Source organism: Girardinichthys multiradiatus, chromosome 17, assembly GCF_021462225.1.
Source record: "Girardinichthys multiradiatus isolate DD_20200921_A chromosome 17, DD_fGirMul_XY1, whole genome shotgun sequence".
NCBI lineage: Eukaryota > Metazoa > Chordata > Actinopteri > Cyprinodontiformes > Goodeidae > Girardinichthys > Girardinichthys multiradiatus.
The window spans coordinates 20,849,697-20,867,053 of NC_061809.1; the positions used below are offsets into that span (position 1 = coordinate 20,849,697).

General features: G+C 39.1%; 1 protein-coding gene across 2 annotated transcripts; it reads left to right on the top strand.

Moving 5' to 3' along the window:
- The first annotated feature begins 246 nt into the window (after window positions 1-246).
- epyc (epiphycan) lies at window positions 247-17,201 on the top strand. 2 transcript variants are annotated; one of them, XM_047390282.1, is made up of 10 exons: window positions 247-526; window positions 4,113-4,302; window positions 11,860-12,037; window positions 12,386-12,871; window positions 13,109-13,291; window positions 13,586-13,711; window positions 14,763-14,921; window positions 15,056-15,258; window positions 15,965-16,060; window positions 16,447-17,201. In XM_047390282.1, the coding sequence occupies exons 2-10, from the start codon at window positions 4,120-4,122 to the stop codon at window positions 16,615-16,617; spliced, it is 1,785 nt and encodes a 594-aa protein (XP_047246238.1). In that variant the 5' UTR covers window positions 247-526; window positions 4,113-4,119; the 3' UTR covers window positions 16,618-17,201. The 2 variants fall into 2 exon arrangements, with proteins under 2 accessions (XP_047246238.1, XP_047246239.1); XM_047390283.1 differs by lacking the exon at window positions 247-526 and adding an exon at window positions 544-652.
- The last annotated feature ends 156 nt before the right edge of the window (window positions 17,202-17,357 follow it).

Sequence of the window (17,357 nt, forward strand, 5' to 3'; positions counted from 1 at the left end):
GTCCCATTGTGTACAAGGGCCTCATGGATCCCCTACACATGAAAGCAACACAAGCCAAAGTTTCACCTCAGGAAAAGAAGGACAAATATTTCTGCCTGATTCAACTACAAAACATGAAAGGTACTCTTGTAAGGGATAAAACACCATTTCCTCATAGTTCTCCTTTTCCCTTTGTGTCCAAAGTGTATGTTTCCTGTTTGAGACGATTGTGCAAGCGGGTGTACAGCATGAGGGGGAGCTGCACTCGGAGTGACCAAAAGCGATCTGCTCCGGTCCAATCAGCCTCAGTGCCTACCTTCACACATAAGCGGCAGGGCACTCAGGTCCACCGGCACACACAGACCTACATATACACGCACACATACACTTACACCTAGACACTTGTCACATCTGCACGCATTAGCCTCCACCTACCCTCCTTCCTCTTCAAGGCACCCTGTGCAACCTCTCACCATTGGCCAAGTCTCAGAGCCCTCAGCATCTCCATCACGGCTGAAGGGACCATTCGGGAAAACAGGAGACAGAGGTAAGCATTCTTGGCGATATGTTCATGCTGGTGCAAGGGATTAGGCAGGCTGAGGTGCACAGTTAGCCCATTTAAAAACAATGTGATTCAGGGTTTAAACAGGTCCCGTTACACCAACTGGTTAAGGTTAGATGCTTTGTTTTCACTTCACCAGAATATGCATGTCACTGTTGTAATTTTCTTCTATTGTAGTTTTATTACTTGTATTTTCAGGCACTTCTCTGAAATTCAAGCATGAGCATAAGACAAAACTAGGTTGATAATTAGATATTTTGTAAGTTTAAAATCTGTTGTGATCTAATTCAAGGCTACTGAATTGCACATTGTTTCCTGCAGAAGTCCTCCCAGGCACAGGTGCTTTTGCAGCAAAGATCTTATTTCAGGGACTGTAATGATCTTCTTATGTGTTGCAAATTTTATGCACAAATGATTTTTCACAATTTTAACCAACAAACTGAACCTTTATGGATTAATTCACAACATAATCTTTGTGAGTGACAATGTACCATTTTATTCTTTAGCTTGCAGCAGATGGAATATCATTAGGTTTGCTTCTGAGGGAGGAAAAGGTAGAATCGCTGGATATCAGGCATGCCCAATGTGTAGCCAAACATAACAAGGAGGCAGTCTAGAGGAAAGACACAAACACAGCTTCCACACACCATACACTGTGATGACCTGTATAAAAGCAAAGCTCTGTGCTGTCTTTGGTAAAGTCCTTCTTTCAGTCTAGCTGTGCTGGATTTCTCCTGATAGGTTTATTTATGTAGCAATGCCAACCAGTCAACTCTCTCAACAAAGTGCATCAAGTTCATGCTGAAGTTAGTAAAGGGGCTAATATCATAATCCCTATTTTGACATGCAAAACAAATACGTACATAACATATATTGTATAGGCATTTCATTGCTTTTGTGTCCTCATTCAAAAAAAGCAGTAGATGTTACTTGGTTTTCTGCCACTGAAAGATAGATGTGTGGTAGTCTGTGAGGGTTACATCTCTCCAAGTGTATGCATGAATAAGTGTGTGTGTGTGTGTGTGTGTGTGTGTGTGTGTGTGTGTGTGTGTGTGTGTCTAAGCACCATCTCTCTGCTGAATGAAGCTTTTCCTCGTGAGCAGCAGCAAGTCACTGCCATCCTGTCCACAAACCTCGGTGGAATTTGGAGTTTGAGTGCTGAAGCAAGCTGAGACCGGGCCTCATAAAGGCTCTCTGTAAATTCAAGGGGTCGGCTCAGAAACCTCTCACACTTCTCTTTTTCTCACTTACTTGCGCTGCCCTGACTGAAGTTTTTTCTGCACATTCTCCATCTAACCCTGAGGGCCAACATCTTGTCTGTGTCTACGTCTCCACAGCACTCTTCATTTCTTCTTCTCTCTCCTTGCTCACCGTTTCTCTTCCCTGGCCTGGAGGACGCTCTTTGAGCTCTTCTGTCATTTCTTGGGAGTCCCATGCATGTCTTTCTGCCATAAATGGACTTTGACTAGTTACATTTTCAAATGTTTTCAGTCATTTAAACCTCATTAAGCAGCAATTAACATATGCTAATCTTAGTTCTTTCTGCTTTGGTATAATTCATGAACTTAACAGCTAAACCCAAAGGCCTGTGCTGCAGAGGACATCAACAAGATTATGAGCAGTTGCTCTCTAGGTCAGGGCAGTGCAAAGGAGATCCAAACAAGAATGCATACATGATGAAAAGCATCCATGCTTATTTTGCAGCTCAAACATGTCTCTTTGCCTCTAACTTGGGCTTGTTGTTAATTCTGCTGTTTTTGGCTAAATATATTGTCTGATAGGGATATTCATTAAAAGTGTATTTATGTCACAAATCTCAGACATTTCAAAACCTTTTAATCCTTATGGCATTGCAGAAATGCTTATGTAATTTAAGACAGTCAAAAAAAATTAAGTACTAGTGCTATGAAAGCCATTATCCAGGTTACCTGTGTTTTTACTATTTCTTATGCAGAGCGAAAATACACATTTACTCTAACTGTTTTCGCAAAGTGGCACAAAATAAAATTTCTGCTTCCTTACCAAATAAAAATTTGTTTTACAGTGCCTTGGAAAAGTATTCATACCACAAACTTCAATGTTTTTTACTGGGGTTCTACATGAGGCCAACACAATGTAGAGCAGAACCGTAATCCAAAAATAAAATGATGAATGGTTTTAAAAAATTGTCCCAATAAAAGTTTGAAAAGAGTGGCATGTATCTGTATTCAGCTTACTTTACTCTCATAACCCTAAACAAAACTCCAGTAGAATCCAACAACTGCCTTTAGAAATAACCCAGGTATTAAAGAGTATAGCACAACTGTAAACCTACCAGGACAAGGCCAACCAAATATACTGACTGGCCAGACAAGGAGGGCATTATTCAGAGAAGCAGCCAAGAGACCCATGTAATGCGGAAAACATGTGAAAGAAGTTCCGTTGGTCTGATGGAGTTTTAATTTTTGACTTGGTTGAAAATTTAAAAGCACACATCACTCTGAATAAACCATCCCACTGTGGCGGCAGTATCATTCTGGGGGGAGGCTTTTCTTAAGAGCTTATGGGAGAATAGGGATATATACAGGCTAATCTTGGAAGAAAATCTGTTAGACGTGGCAAAAGACTTAAACATCCAAATGAGCAAAATATTGTTAGCTAGCTGGGCAGAGCTGGTTGGACGTAACCCAAAAAAGGATGCAGTTGTGTTTATAGTGTAAAAGTGGTTTTACAAAGAATTGGACTGAACACAAATGCCTACCATACTTTGCAGGTTTTTATTTTTAGAAACTTTTAAAACCTGTGTATAATTTTCTTTCTGTTTAGCAATTGAGTTGGTCTGTCACATAAAATTGCCATGTTTTGTAGGTTGTGAGTAGGAATAAAATGCATTGGACTTGGAATGAGCACGGGGACGGATTTAATGATAACACAGGAAACATACAGCACTGGAACAAGCCGAACAGGACATGGATCATGCACAGAGTAACAGGAGGAACCAGTAATGAACAGTTGGCATTGTTTCATTTCTGGTCACAAGTTATTCTAATTTGGTACATCATGTGGAACCATCATGCTTGTTTTGTTTAAGAGCATTGGAAACATGTTTCTAGAAGATAATAGATCCAAGTTGTTGTTTACTTGAAATAGTCACACTATAAATTTCTCAGTTGTTGAGTCTAAATGACACTAAAGAAATGTCTTCTGGTTTAGGAGAAAGAATCTAGTTAGACAAACTGTGACGTTCAACCTTGACAACAATAAAAAGGAGCACTGAACCCAGCCGTGAGAAGCCCTCACTGAAATTATGAGACTGGTTTAGCAAAGATAGAAGCCCTTGTATTTTGATCCCTTAGCTGTCTGCACCTCCATAATAAGATCGGTGACCTTGGTGGGGGGAGAACAAGGTCAAGCCTTAGTCTTTGGCACCATAATAGGGTTCCAAATCAAGTTTGATGAACTTTATATTCTTATAATTCTATAATTTATACCACAAAACACACATACAGCATAAAAACTGTTTATACTTCTTCTGCAACTATTAAACTTAAGAAACCCCTCTTTAATTATGTTATGGTCTGTTCTTTTCAAGCTGGACTATGAGGATCTTCTTGCAGCTCGTGTTCGGACTTTTCGTCCTGAAAGCAGTGGTGGCCAGTCCCAGATTTTCCCGACAAGTGGACTATGACTCATACGATGAAGTTGACTATGATGAGGGAGAAGACCATTTTGATGAAGATAACTATGACTATCGCAAAGAACTGATAGTTGAAGAGACTGGGGTAAGAGGTTTTCTGCTGGGCTCAAGCTTTCACAATCCGCATAAACACCTTAGCCTTTATTTATACAAAATCTTAATTGTAACTTTAGCATATAGTGTTATTTTAATTTTTGAAGAATACCGTATAGTAATCATTTACCATCAGTATTTATGGGATGGAACAGGGCACGCTGTGCTTTATTTTTATACATCTCATTTGTTACCAGAAAATTGGTTGCATTGAATGTTGAATTGCAGTAGTGCGTCTGTTAAATATGTAGTTTTGAGCTGAGGTCACCAGGTTCTTTGTGCAGACTGGAATGCTGCGAATGGCAACTGGGGTGATTTGGAGCATTAACAGATTTATTTCTTAGTGTTCAGTACAATTGAGCCAAAAATTCCTCGGTTTATACATTGACCAGCCACTATAATAGGGTCAATGCCCCAGAATCCTGCATGCACCTGGAGCAGTTTCAGCTGGATAAATAAGCTGGACTGTATAAGAGCCTCATTTGTCATTGCTCTGAAATGATAGGAAAAGAGGCAAATTTTCATACTAGTTGAACACTTGGATTTTATTTTTTTATCCCTTTGTTAAAAAGGTTCATTTTAATTTTAAATTAAATATGAAGTAAGGTGGAAAAAACAGCTAACATAGAAGAATCAGTCCTTGCTTGTATAATATCCAGTGGTTAAATTGCTTATGAACACAAATACCAAATCATCCAATCAAACAAAAGAAAAAACATCAAGTGAGCAGCTGTTAGGTTAAAATGCCTTGTTGATGTCAGAGGTCAGAATGGATAGACTGGTTAGAGATGACTGAAAGGTAACAGTATTTCAGAAATCCACTCATAACCCACTGGCTGTCTCTCTTATCAGCTATGAACATAAAACTGAGGCTACAGATGATACAGCCTCACCAAAACCTGACAAATGATCGGTAGATCCTTGTATGAACGCTTCAGGCTGGTGAAAGTGGTATAATGGCGTGGAGATATTCTAGGCACCGTTGTTTACCTTAGTAATGACTGAGCATTTTTTAAATACCACAGCCATAGAATATTGTTCCTGACCATGTCTATCCCTTTATGATCAAAGAGTATCCATTTCTGATGGCAACTTCCAGGAGAAACGTTCACCACATCACAAAGCTCAAATAATCTCGAACTGGTTTGGTGAACATAACATAACAATGAGTTCATTGTACTCCATTGGCCTCCACAGTCACCAGATCTAAATCTAGAGCACCATTTGGATGTAGAGGAATGGAAGGTTCACATCATGGATGTGCATCCAACAAATCAGTCAGTGAGGACCAAAATCTGCAGAGTGTTTTTAACACCTTGTTAAAACTGTACCTCTAAGTATTAAAACAAAAGGGGATCCAATCTGATACTAGCATGCTAATAAAGGAGTCAATATATTCTCTTCAAATGGTTTTTACAGAGGCATTGATATGAAAGGTAGAGAACTGTCTAGAACTAGTTTTCTGTTGGTCATGTGGTCAAATGTTACTTGTCCTTAATGAATTGCAAGAAGAATTGCAGCCAAGTGCATCTTGAGCAGCACCAATACAAAAAATACATCAGTACATTACCTAAAATACTTATCTATATCTGTTTCGTACATGTCAAAAAATCAGTTAATGTACCAGAAATAATCCCATGACTCTCAAAACACTTGTTCATTTAAGTCATAAACTGCGACTCCAACTTCCTATAGAGTCTAGCTGTGCTGAAGTGCAATAGCTTGTAGGCAAGGCCAGGAAGTGAATAAGCAGTTTTAGCTATGACCTCTCTAACGGTGCTACAGCTACATGTTTGTCAGTATCTTGGCCCTTAAAAAACTGTTCTTTGCCGCTGCTTTTGTAGATTATTTGTAAAATTGCAAAGGCCTTCAGTCACCACAAGATTGGGCTGTGCTAATGATATCTGGTGTGCTAAGTTAAATATGATGTAATCTTAGACAATTTTAGTTGTTATCTAAGGGATATTTAGTGTGAAGTTAGAAAATGTTCAAATCGGGGTCTTTTCTAGCAAGATCACTGTATTTTGCACCCAAACAATGACTAAGAAATATTACCACAGCCACTTTAAAGCTTTAATCAATTGGCTGAACAGTGTAATATAAAAACTGTACAGCTTAATCTTGCACTCACAATCACTGAGAGTAGGAAAGCTGCTGTTTTGCTTGAAAATTATTAAATTATTAAAACAGACTATGATGCAGCATATTGCTTAGTACTTCGTGGAGTATCTTCTTTATTTTTCTTCTGGCTTTAACACAGAGGCTAGTTTCATTCTTATCCTGTCAAACTCAAAGGTTTGACTCATAATTACAGTGCTGAGAAATCACCAAGGACTTTTTACTTAGCTTTCCTGACAACATCAAGAAATGTAAGATTAGAGAACAAATGTCTTTTTCATATACAAACATAAAATCTCAGGGTAGAAATGAGGCGGTGATTAGCTCTATCCCTGGAATGCTGACTCTTTGCTTTCCATGGCCAGCTCCACTTTGGCATTCCCTTTCTTTCTCTCTGGGTTTTGTCTCTCTCAAGTGAAAATAAGCCTAATCTACATTCTTATCCAAGCAAATCATTCTCAGTCTGCTGCATTCAAATACTTTAATCACTATCTTTGGACTCATTCATGCATTTTTTTGTTTGGCTATGTTCTTTACTCTCTCGCTCATAACTGAAGCAACAAGCAACTTTAGTTAAATTTCTATCTTGTTTTTAGTAACAACATATCTTTAACATGGGTGCTTTTAGTATCGATCTAAGGTCTCAAGGTGTTTTCAATGTGCATCTGTTCAGAAAGCTGTATAAGAATTAATCCTTAAGCTGCATTTTCCCCAAGAACATTAAAGTTATTGATAAAGCTTTTCATGTTGCTTGCAATGCGACCAAGAATAATATTCAGATGTTAATATGATCATAAAAATGGTGGCTACAATAATGGATAATTTGATAAAAATTGTTATTGAAGAAAAGGTGGATTTGATCTTGGATGTATTGCATTAGCTTCTGGAGAAACTAAAAACATACAATAGCATTTTGGAAAAATAGCAAGTTTTGGTTTCTTGGAGAAGACCACATCTATAGATGATACACTTGGCCTTGTCTTTCAGTGTTTAACCTGTCTCCCTCCTATAAGAGCACTTTGGCTGAGCTTCTGCTGTGACTAACTGTATGTGCTCTCTTTCATTCTAAAGACCTGAATACTAGCTCAAAGCTTATTCGCTTAGCTGTGTTTCCCTCCTAGATGAAGTCACTAAAGGAGCTACTACTGACATTCACTTTTCACTTTTCTTTAACATAGAAATTACTCCTGGATCAGTACGTCTATGTTTTTTTGTGTGTGTGTGTCTTCTTAAACCCCCAGTAAGTCATGGCACATGCTTGCTCAGTATGAGGGTTTGATGCCAAGTCAACAACTCAAAGAAAAAACAACAGTCCATTATTGCTACATGCTCATCCAGGAGGAGTGAATGCTGCAAATCAGTGACTCGATCCAATCTGCTGGGTTACCTTTGATACAAAAGTTTTTAAACATTAATTAACAGAACTTGAGTGTGTTTTTCGATGACTAGGATCAATTTGGAATATGTGTACTTAACTTAGATCTGTCTGTATGATTTGACTGAATTAAATTTTTTTTGTAAAGTGCCTCGAGACGATTTGTAATTTGGCGCTATATGAATACACTGAATTAAATTGAATTCAGAATTGAATCAATAAGTAAACTGATTGTAGGAAAGTAAATTAGCCCACACATTAAGAAAAATAACCTTTCCACTACATTAACTTTAAAACTCTCCTCCATCCATCCATCTTTCCATTCATTCATCCATCCATCGTCTATACCAGTTTTCCTTGTAGGGTCATCAGTAAGCTGGTTCGTCTTTCCAGCAGTTAATGAGCAACAGACGGGGTACCACCTGGACAGTTTGCCAGACCATAACAAGGCAACACAGAGATAAACGGGACAAACAATCATGCACTCATACCTCAGGGCAATTTAGAGAGACCAACTGACCTAATAGTCATGCTTTTGGACTGTGGGAGGAAACCGGAGTACCCGGAGAAAACCCACACATGCACAAAGAGAACATGCAAACATGCAGAAAGACTTGAATTCAAACCCATGACTTTTTTGCGGCAAGGCAATGGTCCTACTAACTGTACAACCATGTAGTCCCATTCTGAACATATCAATGCAATTTTTTACTTTTCCATGCTGCTTTCAGAGCCCTTTTTTATTTATCTGTTTATTTTTTGGTTGCTGGCCTTTAACCTCTTCTTTTCCCATAGGTATATACAGGGGTTGGACAATGAAACTGAAACACCTGGTTTTAGACCACAATAATTTATTAGTATGGTGTAGGGCCTCCTTTTGCAGCCAATACAGCGTCAATTCGTCTTGGGAATGACATATACAAGTCCTGTACAGTGGTCAGAGAGATTTTAAGCCATTCTTCTTGCAGGATAGTGGCCAGGTCACTACGTGATGCTGGTGGAGGAAAACGTTTCCTGACTCGCTCCTCCAAAACACCCCAAAGTGGCTCAATAATATTTAGATCTGGTGACTGTGCTGGCCATGGGAGATGTTCAACTTCACTTTCATGTTCATCAAACCAATCTTTCACCAGTCTTGCTGTGTGTATTGGTGCATTGTCATCCTGATACACGGCACCGCCTTCAGGATACAATGTTTGAACCATTGGATGCACATGGTCCTCAAGAATGGTTCGGTAGTCCTTGGCAGTGACGTGCCCATCTAGCACAAGTATTGGGCCAAGGGAATGCCATGATATGGCAGCCCAAACCATCACTGATCCACCCCCATGCTTCACTCTGGGCATGCAACCGTCTGGGTGGTACGCTTCTTTGGGGCTTCTCCACACCGTAACTCTCCCGGATGTGGGGAAAACAGTAAAGGTGGACTCATCAGAGAACAATACATGTTTCACATTGTCCACAGCCCAAGAATTGCGCTCCTTGCACCATTGAAACCGACGTTTGGCATTGGCATGAGTGACCAAAGGTTTGGCTATAGCAGCCCGGCCGTGTATATTGACCCTGTGGAGCTCCCGACGGACAGTTCTGGTGGAAACAGGAGAGTTGAGGTGCACAATTAATTCTGCCGTGATTTGGGAAGCCGTGGTTTTATGTTTTTTGGATACAATCCGGGGTAGCACCCGAACATCCCTTTCAGACAGCTTCCTCTTGCGTCCACAGTTAATCCTGTTGGATGTGGTTCGTCCTTCTTGGTGGTATGCTGACATTACCCTGGATACCGTGGCTCTTGATACATCACAAAGACTTGCTGTCTTGGTCACAGATGCGCCAGCAAGACGTGCACCAACAATTTGTCCTCTTTTGAACTCTGGTATGTCACCCATAATGTTGTGTGCATTTCAATATTTTGAGCAAAACTGTGCTCTTACCCTGCTAATTGAACCTTCACACTCTGCTCTTACTGGTGCAATGTGCAATCAATGAAGACTGGCTACCAGGCTGGTCCAATTTAGCCATGAAACCTCCCACACTAAAATGACAGGTGTTTCAGTTTCATTGTCCAACCCCTGTATGTTTGCTTTGGAGAAAGGGGAAATGAAGGGGATTGCTGCAGTGAACCAACACTGTGCATGACTTTGCAAAGACTTACCTTGTTGCATCCCAAACTGTGTAAGCTAACTTTAGGACCTGAATATCTCTATTCTGGTCACTTTTCTGCTTGCTTTTAGTGTACTACATGTTCTAGTAAGACTGAATCCATTCCCTGGACTGATTTGCAATGACAACTCTTGGCTCACTGAAATCTGATTACATTTGGGTTGAGCCGCTTGCATATATGCAGGTCTGGATCTTTGTAGCTACCATGTGTTTCTTGGTTCCACAAGGACCATTCCCGCTTTTAGTGGGTTGAGTCATCCGGAGTGTCAGGTACTACCTGTGTGTGGGAGTTCATTATCCTCATCTGGAAAAATGATAGAACTGCAGGTTCCATCAAACACCAGACATCAAACCGCAACAGCAAAGGTTAAATGTAGATATAACACTAGATGGATATGCTTTTAGGTCTGCAAAACCTAATTGATAAAGCTTTGCCAGTTTAGTTGCATTTTTTCCTATTTATTTCACAACATAAAACCTAATACTGGTTGGTTTTGCAGAGAATTTTACTAATGGGATTTTAACATGTTAAGAATAGAGGAGACAATTCAGTCATTGTTGTCTTTGAATCTTCTCTTTTGTGTCTCTAGGAAATAGAAATGTAATAGCTACTCATTACTGGTCAGATTGTATACAGCCCTTAAAGTCTAAAATTGTGGTATTTTAGAGTTGACATAGTACATACAGTATCTGTTTAATGGCTTTTGTATATTACATTGCATTGCTAGCAAACATCTATATACATTTATACTTTTGGAAAATGTTTTTTTTTAAGTGAAGACATTAATAATATAATTTCTGTGAGGATTAAATGGGTTTGTGTACTTTAGATATAATTGCACCTGATCTGAGGCTCTCTCGTTTTTGACAGTTTGCTTCCACCTAGTGGTGAAATATTTAAAGCTTTCCAACTTGGATTGTTGGTCATGTGCATCTGATAAAATTCTGTGACACTGAAATTTGTAAAGTCCTGCATAGCCAGCTTTGAGACTTTAGTTCTTTGTTCCCAGTTTTATTAAATCAACTACAGAAACAGAAGAAAAAAGAAAAGGGTAAACTGGTCATTCCACTCAGTTTAGATAAAGCCACATTTTTATTTAAAATTAAATGCAGCTAAACAAAGGTTATTCCTGAAAACATAAGCATAAAGTAGGAAAGTTAACAGAGTGCCATGCATTTGTCTTTAGGGGATGGAAAAAAAGGAATCCAAATGCAATCAACAATCTGAGGGCAGGAAGGGGAAGAAAGTTAAATTACTTGGAAGTTCTTAAAAGGCAGTGTCACAAAACATAGCTTAAGCAAGAAAACTGAAAAGAAAAACACAGAGCTGTGAAGAAAATGGAAAAATGCCCATCCAGCGAATATATACAATGAGGGAATAAACGACTTGAAGCAGGACAGGTGTGATAATTAACGAATAAGGAGCAGATGTGGAGAGTTTGCAGAAAGTAGCAGTAAAGACCTAAAATAGACTAAAAACATTAAACTTAGAGCTTGAACAACTGTGAGGACAAAAATGAACCTAATACAGCTTACATAGATCCATAACGTCAAATAATAATAACAATGCTAAATATTTAGTTTACAAACAAAATATTTAGTTTACAGACTAAATATTTAGTTAGTAAGCTGAATATTAAGCTCCATATTTAGCTCCAAACTAAATGAAGCTTGCTAACTAAATATTTAGGTTGGAGCTAAACATTTAAAAGACATCCCCTTTTAATTATTGTTTTTTTCAACGCTCCCATTTCAATTGCGTTCTGTGCAGCTCTCACTCACACCAGCACCTAAATGAGCACAGGCAGAGCAAAAATAATTCATGAGTAGAGAGGACAAACCTGGTGTAGGTAAAACAGATTTTATGTCTCGACTAACTGCTGATGTTTTTTTCAGCCAGAAATTGAGAAACTGGAAGAAACTGAAAATAACTATCCTAAACCAGAAGTGGAGAAGATAGAGGAAGAAGAGGCACAAGAAGAGGAGGAGGAAGAAGAGTTGCCTCTAAAACCCCAACCTGTTGCTCAGGGTTCTGGTGGATCTGGTGTTCTCATGGGTCCAGACACACAGAAAGGTCTGAAGAAGCACATGAGTTTAGTTCTTAAATATATCATTAAATTATAGATGAGTGCACATAGTTAAATGGAGGCCCCTATACTTTAGTGTATTGTGTTATGAAAGTATCTTTACTGGAATGACCCAATTTACCACTCATCCTTTGTCTCAATACATCCCAACAATCCTGTTCTCCGTTTGCATGTTATCCATTTAACTGGCAGTTAGTCATTGGTTAAATGTGTTATGTTGTTTGTGTCTGTTTGTCATCTTCTTAACCCAATCATCATTGTTCTCCAAACCTGATCAATGATCTGTTTCAGTCTTTTCTATCTGTTTATCAGTACCTCATTTTGTCTCTAACAAGAGGTGGAGCTGCGTCAGAAGCCCATCGATACTCTTCATGTTTCCGGGGATTTTGGAGGCTCTGTAGGGTCTGGGGAAACCTCAGCAGCTTCTGGGGCCTCTGGGTCAGGCCTCTCAGGAGACACTCCGGTCTCCAGTGCTTCCGGAGATCTATCGGGTGATATTATCCTGGTGTCTGGAGATCCAGAAGAGTTACTTAAATCCAGTGGATCTGGGGAGTTCTTGACAGGTGGAGATCTCTTGATATCCGGGGATGTCTCAGGATCTGGAGAGATCACTGGGTCTGCTATTTCTGGAGCCTCGGGGGACATTCTCGCTAACGATTATGAAATTGTCACCGAACTCCCCATTGGCTCTGGAGGATCTGGGGACCAGCCTGGCTCTGGGTTCACTGAAGATATTTTGATCTCGGGGGCCTCTGGAATCTCTGGGGTTTCTGGGGATTCTATTGAGTCTGGGTACTCAGGGATAACTTTGATATCTGGAGGTTAGTATCTTAACAGAATGTGGGATCCATGTTGATTAACCACTGTTCCATTTAACTGCTTTCTTCAGTAATGTGGTTAAATGTTGACCTTAATTATTTGTGCAACACACTGTGATTGTATTTAATTTTTTCCACCATAATCATGCGTTTCTAACACCTGTTTCATCTTAAATGTGAGTGTGATTGATTGTCCCTCTTAAACTTCACCTTCTAAAACCAACCCTTGGCTCTAACAAGAGGAGGAGTTTCTCCTTACTCCAGAAAAAGTCCCCCAGGAGGTACTGAGTGCTTCTGGGCAGATCTCGGGGGATATTGAAGCCTCTGTAGATTCAGAGGTCTCTGGGACTTCTGGGTTTCCCAGTGTCTCTGGCTCAGGAGACACTGAGGTCCCTGTGATATTTCAGCCCCCTGAACTAGAAGGTCAGTATCCAAGATAGAATTATGTGTTAAAGGTAGGGAAAATGGAAGACTATCATAGGATCGTAGACACGTCCATAACTTGTTTTGTTGTGTACTTTTTGTTCTAAGTACGTTTTCTCTATGTTGTCAATCACAGTTCATGTCACTAACTGAAAAAAAGTCATTTTTATATAACCCACATCCAGAAAATGCATAAACACTTGTTTAACACTGCTAAAATGCTTCGCTGCTTCCTGTCCCGTGTCCACGTCAATCTAACCTCTTTCTTTAACACCTAATCTTGTCTCTAACAAGAGGAGGAGCTGATTTCACCCACACCTGAAACCCCTCAGGAGGGGAAAAGGGGTGTAGATGAAGAAACACTGAGCTCTGGCATTTCAGAGCCTGATGAAGCAGAGGAACCTGATGAGGTTATAACAGGTCAGTACTGTTCAGAACAAAATGAAGACTGGGATTTTAAAAAGATATAAGACATTTGTGACATTTGCTTGATACTTTGAAGCACCTTTGGTGGCAATTACAGCTTCATGTCTTCTTAAGTAAGTTTAATAAAAGCTTGGCACACCTGTTTTTGGGTTTCTTTTTTTTACCATTCTACTCCACAAATCCTCTCACTGTGTCAGGTTGGATGGACAGTGTAGGTAGACAGCCATTTTAGGTTTTTCCACAGATATTCAATTGGATTTAAGTCAAGGCTCTGACTGGGTCATTTAAAGCACTCACATACTGCTCCTGGACCCACTTCTTTGTTATTATTTTGACTGTCTGCCATGAGTTAATGTCAAGTTGGGAGATGAATAATCAACTAGCTCTGAGGTCCAGTGGACAATTCTTTAGACATTATTCCTTGGATTCTGCTCTAATATGCACTATCAACAGTGAGACCTTATATAGACAAGTGTGTTCCACTCCAGTCCACTCAAGCTGTAGAAAGACCTGCAGGGCTTTAAATACTTTCTGGATGCACTGTATTAATATGGGTAGGGTATGTTTTTTGAAGAATTCAGAAGATAATTAAATCTCACAGAAGATTTTATACTACACCGTATATTCATTATTCAGGTTCTGATCCACCTTTGGGACAGTCCACTCCAACGGAAAACAACAGTTCGTGCCCCCTGATCAAACCAGTATAACTCTAAGCAACCTCCTGCTGGTGGATATTATTTATTTGAGCCACATAAACATATGTCCTTACATGAGTAGATAAAAGAAATTATTTGAATTGTCAGTAGTTAAAGCTGGTGCAAAACATCCACAATGTGTCTAATAAATTTTAATTAAATTGCAGTAATTTTACATTGCCTGTTAAGTTTAGAGGTTAAGAGGTGAGGGTTTGGATCAAGTGTGCAATTTGAACATGTACGGTCTCAGGTTTCAGGCATATACTCAGAACTCTTATCTGCCCTGTATGTTTTATATTTAAATTCTGTCTGTTCTTCTGCCCTTTTTTCCTCTCCATGTTTTGCAGGATTGCCTGTTTGCTTGCTGTGCACATGCCTCGGTGGTTCGGTCTACTGTGACGACTTGAGGCTGAACAATGTTCCCCCTCTGCCCAAAGACACCACTCACTTCTACGCACGTTACAACAAAATCACAAAGATCAGCAAGTCTGACTTCGCCAACATGAGTATGTTTCCTGTTTCAATGAAAATGTATGGGTATTAGACCAGAAGCAAAGCTAACCTTTTTCTGTTTACTACTCCAAAGTAGTAGTGAGTCATTATCATCATTATCTCAGACTGGTGTTTTCTTGTCTTCCAGATAAGCTGAAGAAGATCGACCTGACTGCCAATGAGATAATGTCCATTGAAGATAAAACATTTATGGGGCTACCTGAGCTGGAGGAACTGATAATCAGACAAAATCACGTCTCACAGCTACCGTCCCTTCCCGAGACCATGGCCCTGATTGATGCCAGCCAGAACAACATTGGCTCAAAGGGTATTCATAAAGAGGCGTTTAAAGTACGTACACCTTTTTCAATAACACTTTCTTTTAGTAAAGACTTGGGTGTGGTTGCAAAGCTGTCACACAAAACTTTAGACAAAAACATTCACTTCACATTGCATAATCTCTTATTAAACCTGGTTCCAGATATTGATTTAGACCTAAAGTGGAATCTGTAATTTAAAGGTTTTGGATATCTTCTGTTGTATTGAACTGTATACAATTCAGGAGTACTTTCTATTGGATAGAACCAATTATATAAGTTAATTGCAATTACTTTGTCCAGGAAAGAGACACAACACCAAATTACAGAACTAGGTGGATTTTCTATAGAAAAAAAACAAAAAAAAACAAAGCATATGCAAAAGTTATTGCAGCAATAGCTCTGTAAATAATTTTCATCCATCAAAAAATATGTCTAATGCAAAACCACAGAACCAGGAGTACTTTCTCTTGAGGAACAACAAAGAGAGGACACAAGTTAATGGCGGCAATACCTTGTTCAACAGCTCTGCCCTGGAAAGGGGTAAATACAGAATCAATGAACCAGGTGTACCTTCTATGAAGAGAGAATACAAAGTTAATCGCTGTAAAACAGCAAATAATCCAGATATGGATAGTTATAGGAGAGAAAATAGTAGGGAGAAAATAAGTGTTGAAATAAGTGGCTGCAAGTAAAAATTGAAAGCAGGTAATATTTGTTTTCTCTTCTCTGGCTTACAGGACATGACTGGCCTGCAGTACCTTTACCTAACCGATAACAACATCGACTATATTCCAGTGCCTCTACCAGACAGCCTACGCTCTCTACATTTACAGGTAGATCAAGTTTGTCTTCATATCTTGTTGTTCACTGCACACTGAAAGTGAGGTAGTATTCACCTAAACAGAAGAACATCAGTACATGATATATATTTCATCATGTTTAATGCTACACTTCAATATGAAAGGTTTGTCTCAACCAGATAGACCTTAGAACTAAATTTGCTCCGACAAAGAAAAGAACTCTAACCCCAACACTCACCCTAACCCTAACCCTACTGATTTTGACCATAGCCTTTAGTTTCTTGTGAGCATTTAGATTTTTCTGAATTTTCTTTTTCAAGAGACAATGACAAGTTCTTAAATGATTGAAAAACTATTAACTGCATTCATTCACTTTCTCTGTTACGCCATACGGTTTAGTTTCATCTGTTCTGTTGCAGCATAACAACATTCAGATGATGCATGAGGACACGTTCTGCAACCTGAACAACTTCAACTACATCAGAAATGCATTGGAGGACATCCGTCTGGACGGCAACCCCATCAACCTCAGCAAAACCCCGCAGGCTTACATCTGCCTGCCCCGTATACCCATCGGGAATCTCGTTTAACCTAGACTCCTGTAAACATCTTTGTACATACTGACACACAGAGTTCAACTATATTCATTGTTCAAACTACCAGTCATTTTCAAAAGTGTGCTTCCTATATGCTGCTGACAGATGGTACTAATCTGTAAAACTGTGCAAACTGTGTGAAAATGTTCAGCATCGCCCAAAGAGCAAATACGACTGAAATACCAACTATCAAGCACATATACACCATTCTACCTTCTTTCTGTTGCTCAGATTTTTATACCAACAACACATTAACGCTCACATAAATTGTATAAAGTTTTACTCAAACACACATGCACACTTTTTTATTTTGCTGATAAATTCAGAAGTAAAAATCAGTTTATTAAAAAGGCCTCACAGGGTGTCTATTTTTCTGTTCAGTGTCTTTTCATAACTGGTAACCAAACTCCAACCAGTAATATGTTGCTTAAAGGTTTGTTTTGTAAAAATAAATACAAAATTTAAGATTAATGACTAACACTTCTTTGGCAATGTATACAAGCAAAGCCCTTATGAAGCTGGAGCTTGATAACAAGTAAATTGATGCAACATAATAAACAAAATGCATTTAAACACAACTTCTGGTTGTAAAGTTTGTATTGTAATATAAAAATAAATATATTCTGATTTTTTTTTCTACAAAAACATAATTTTTATATGCGATTTAATAGGTCCTGTTTTCACTCTGCGCAGCAGCCTGAATCCAGAACTCTAATGTCTAGAGTCGGTTAAAT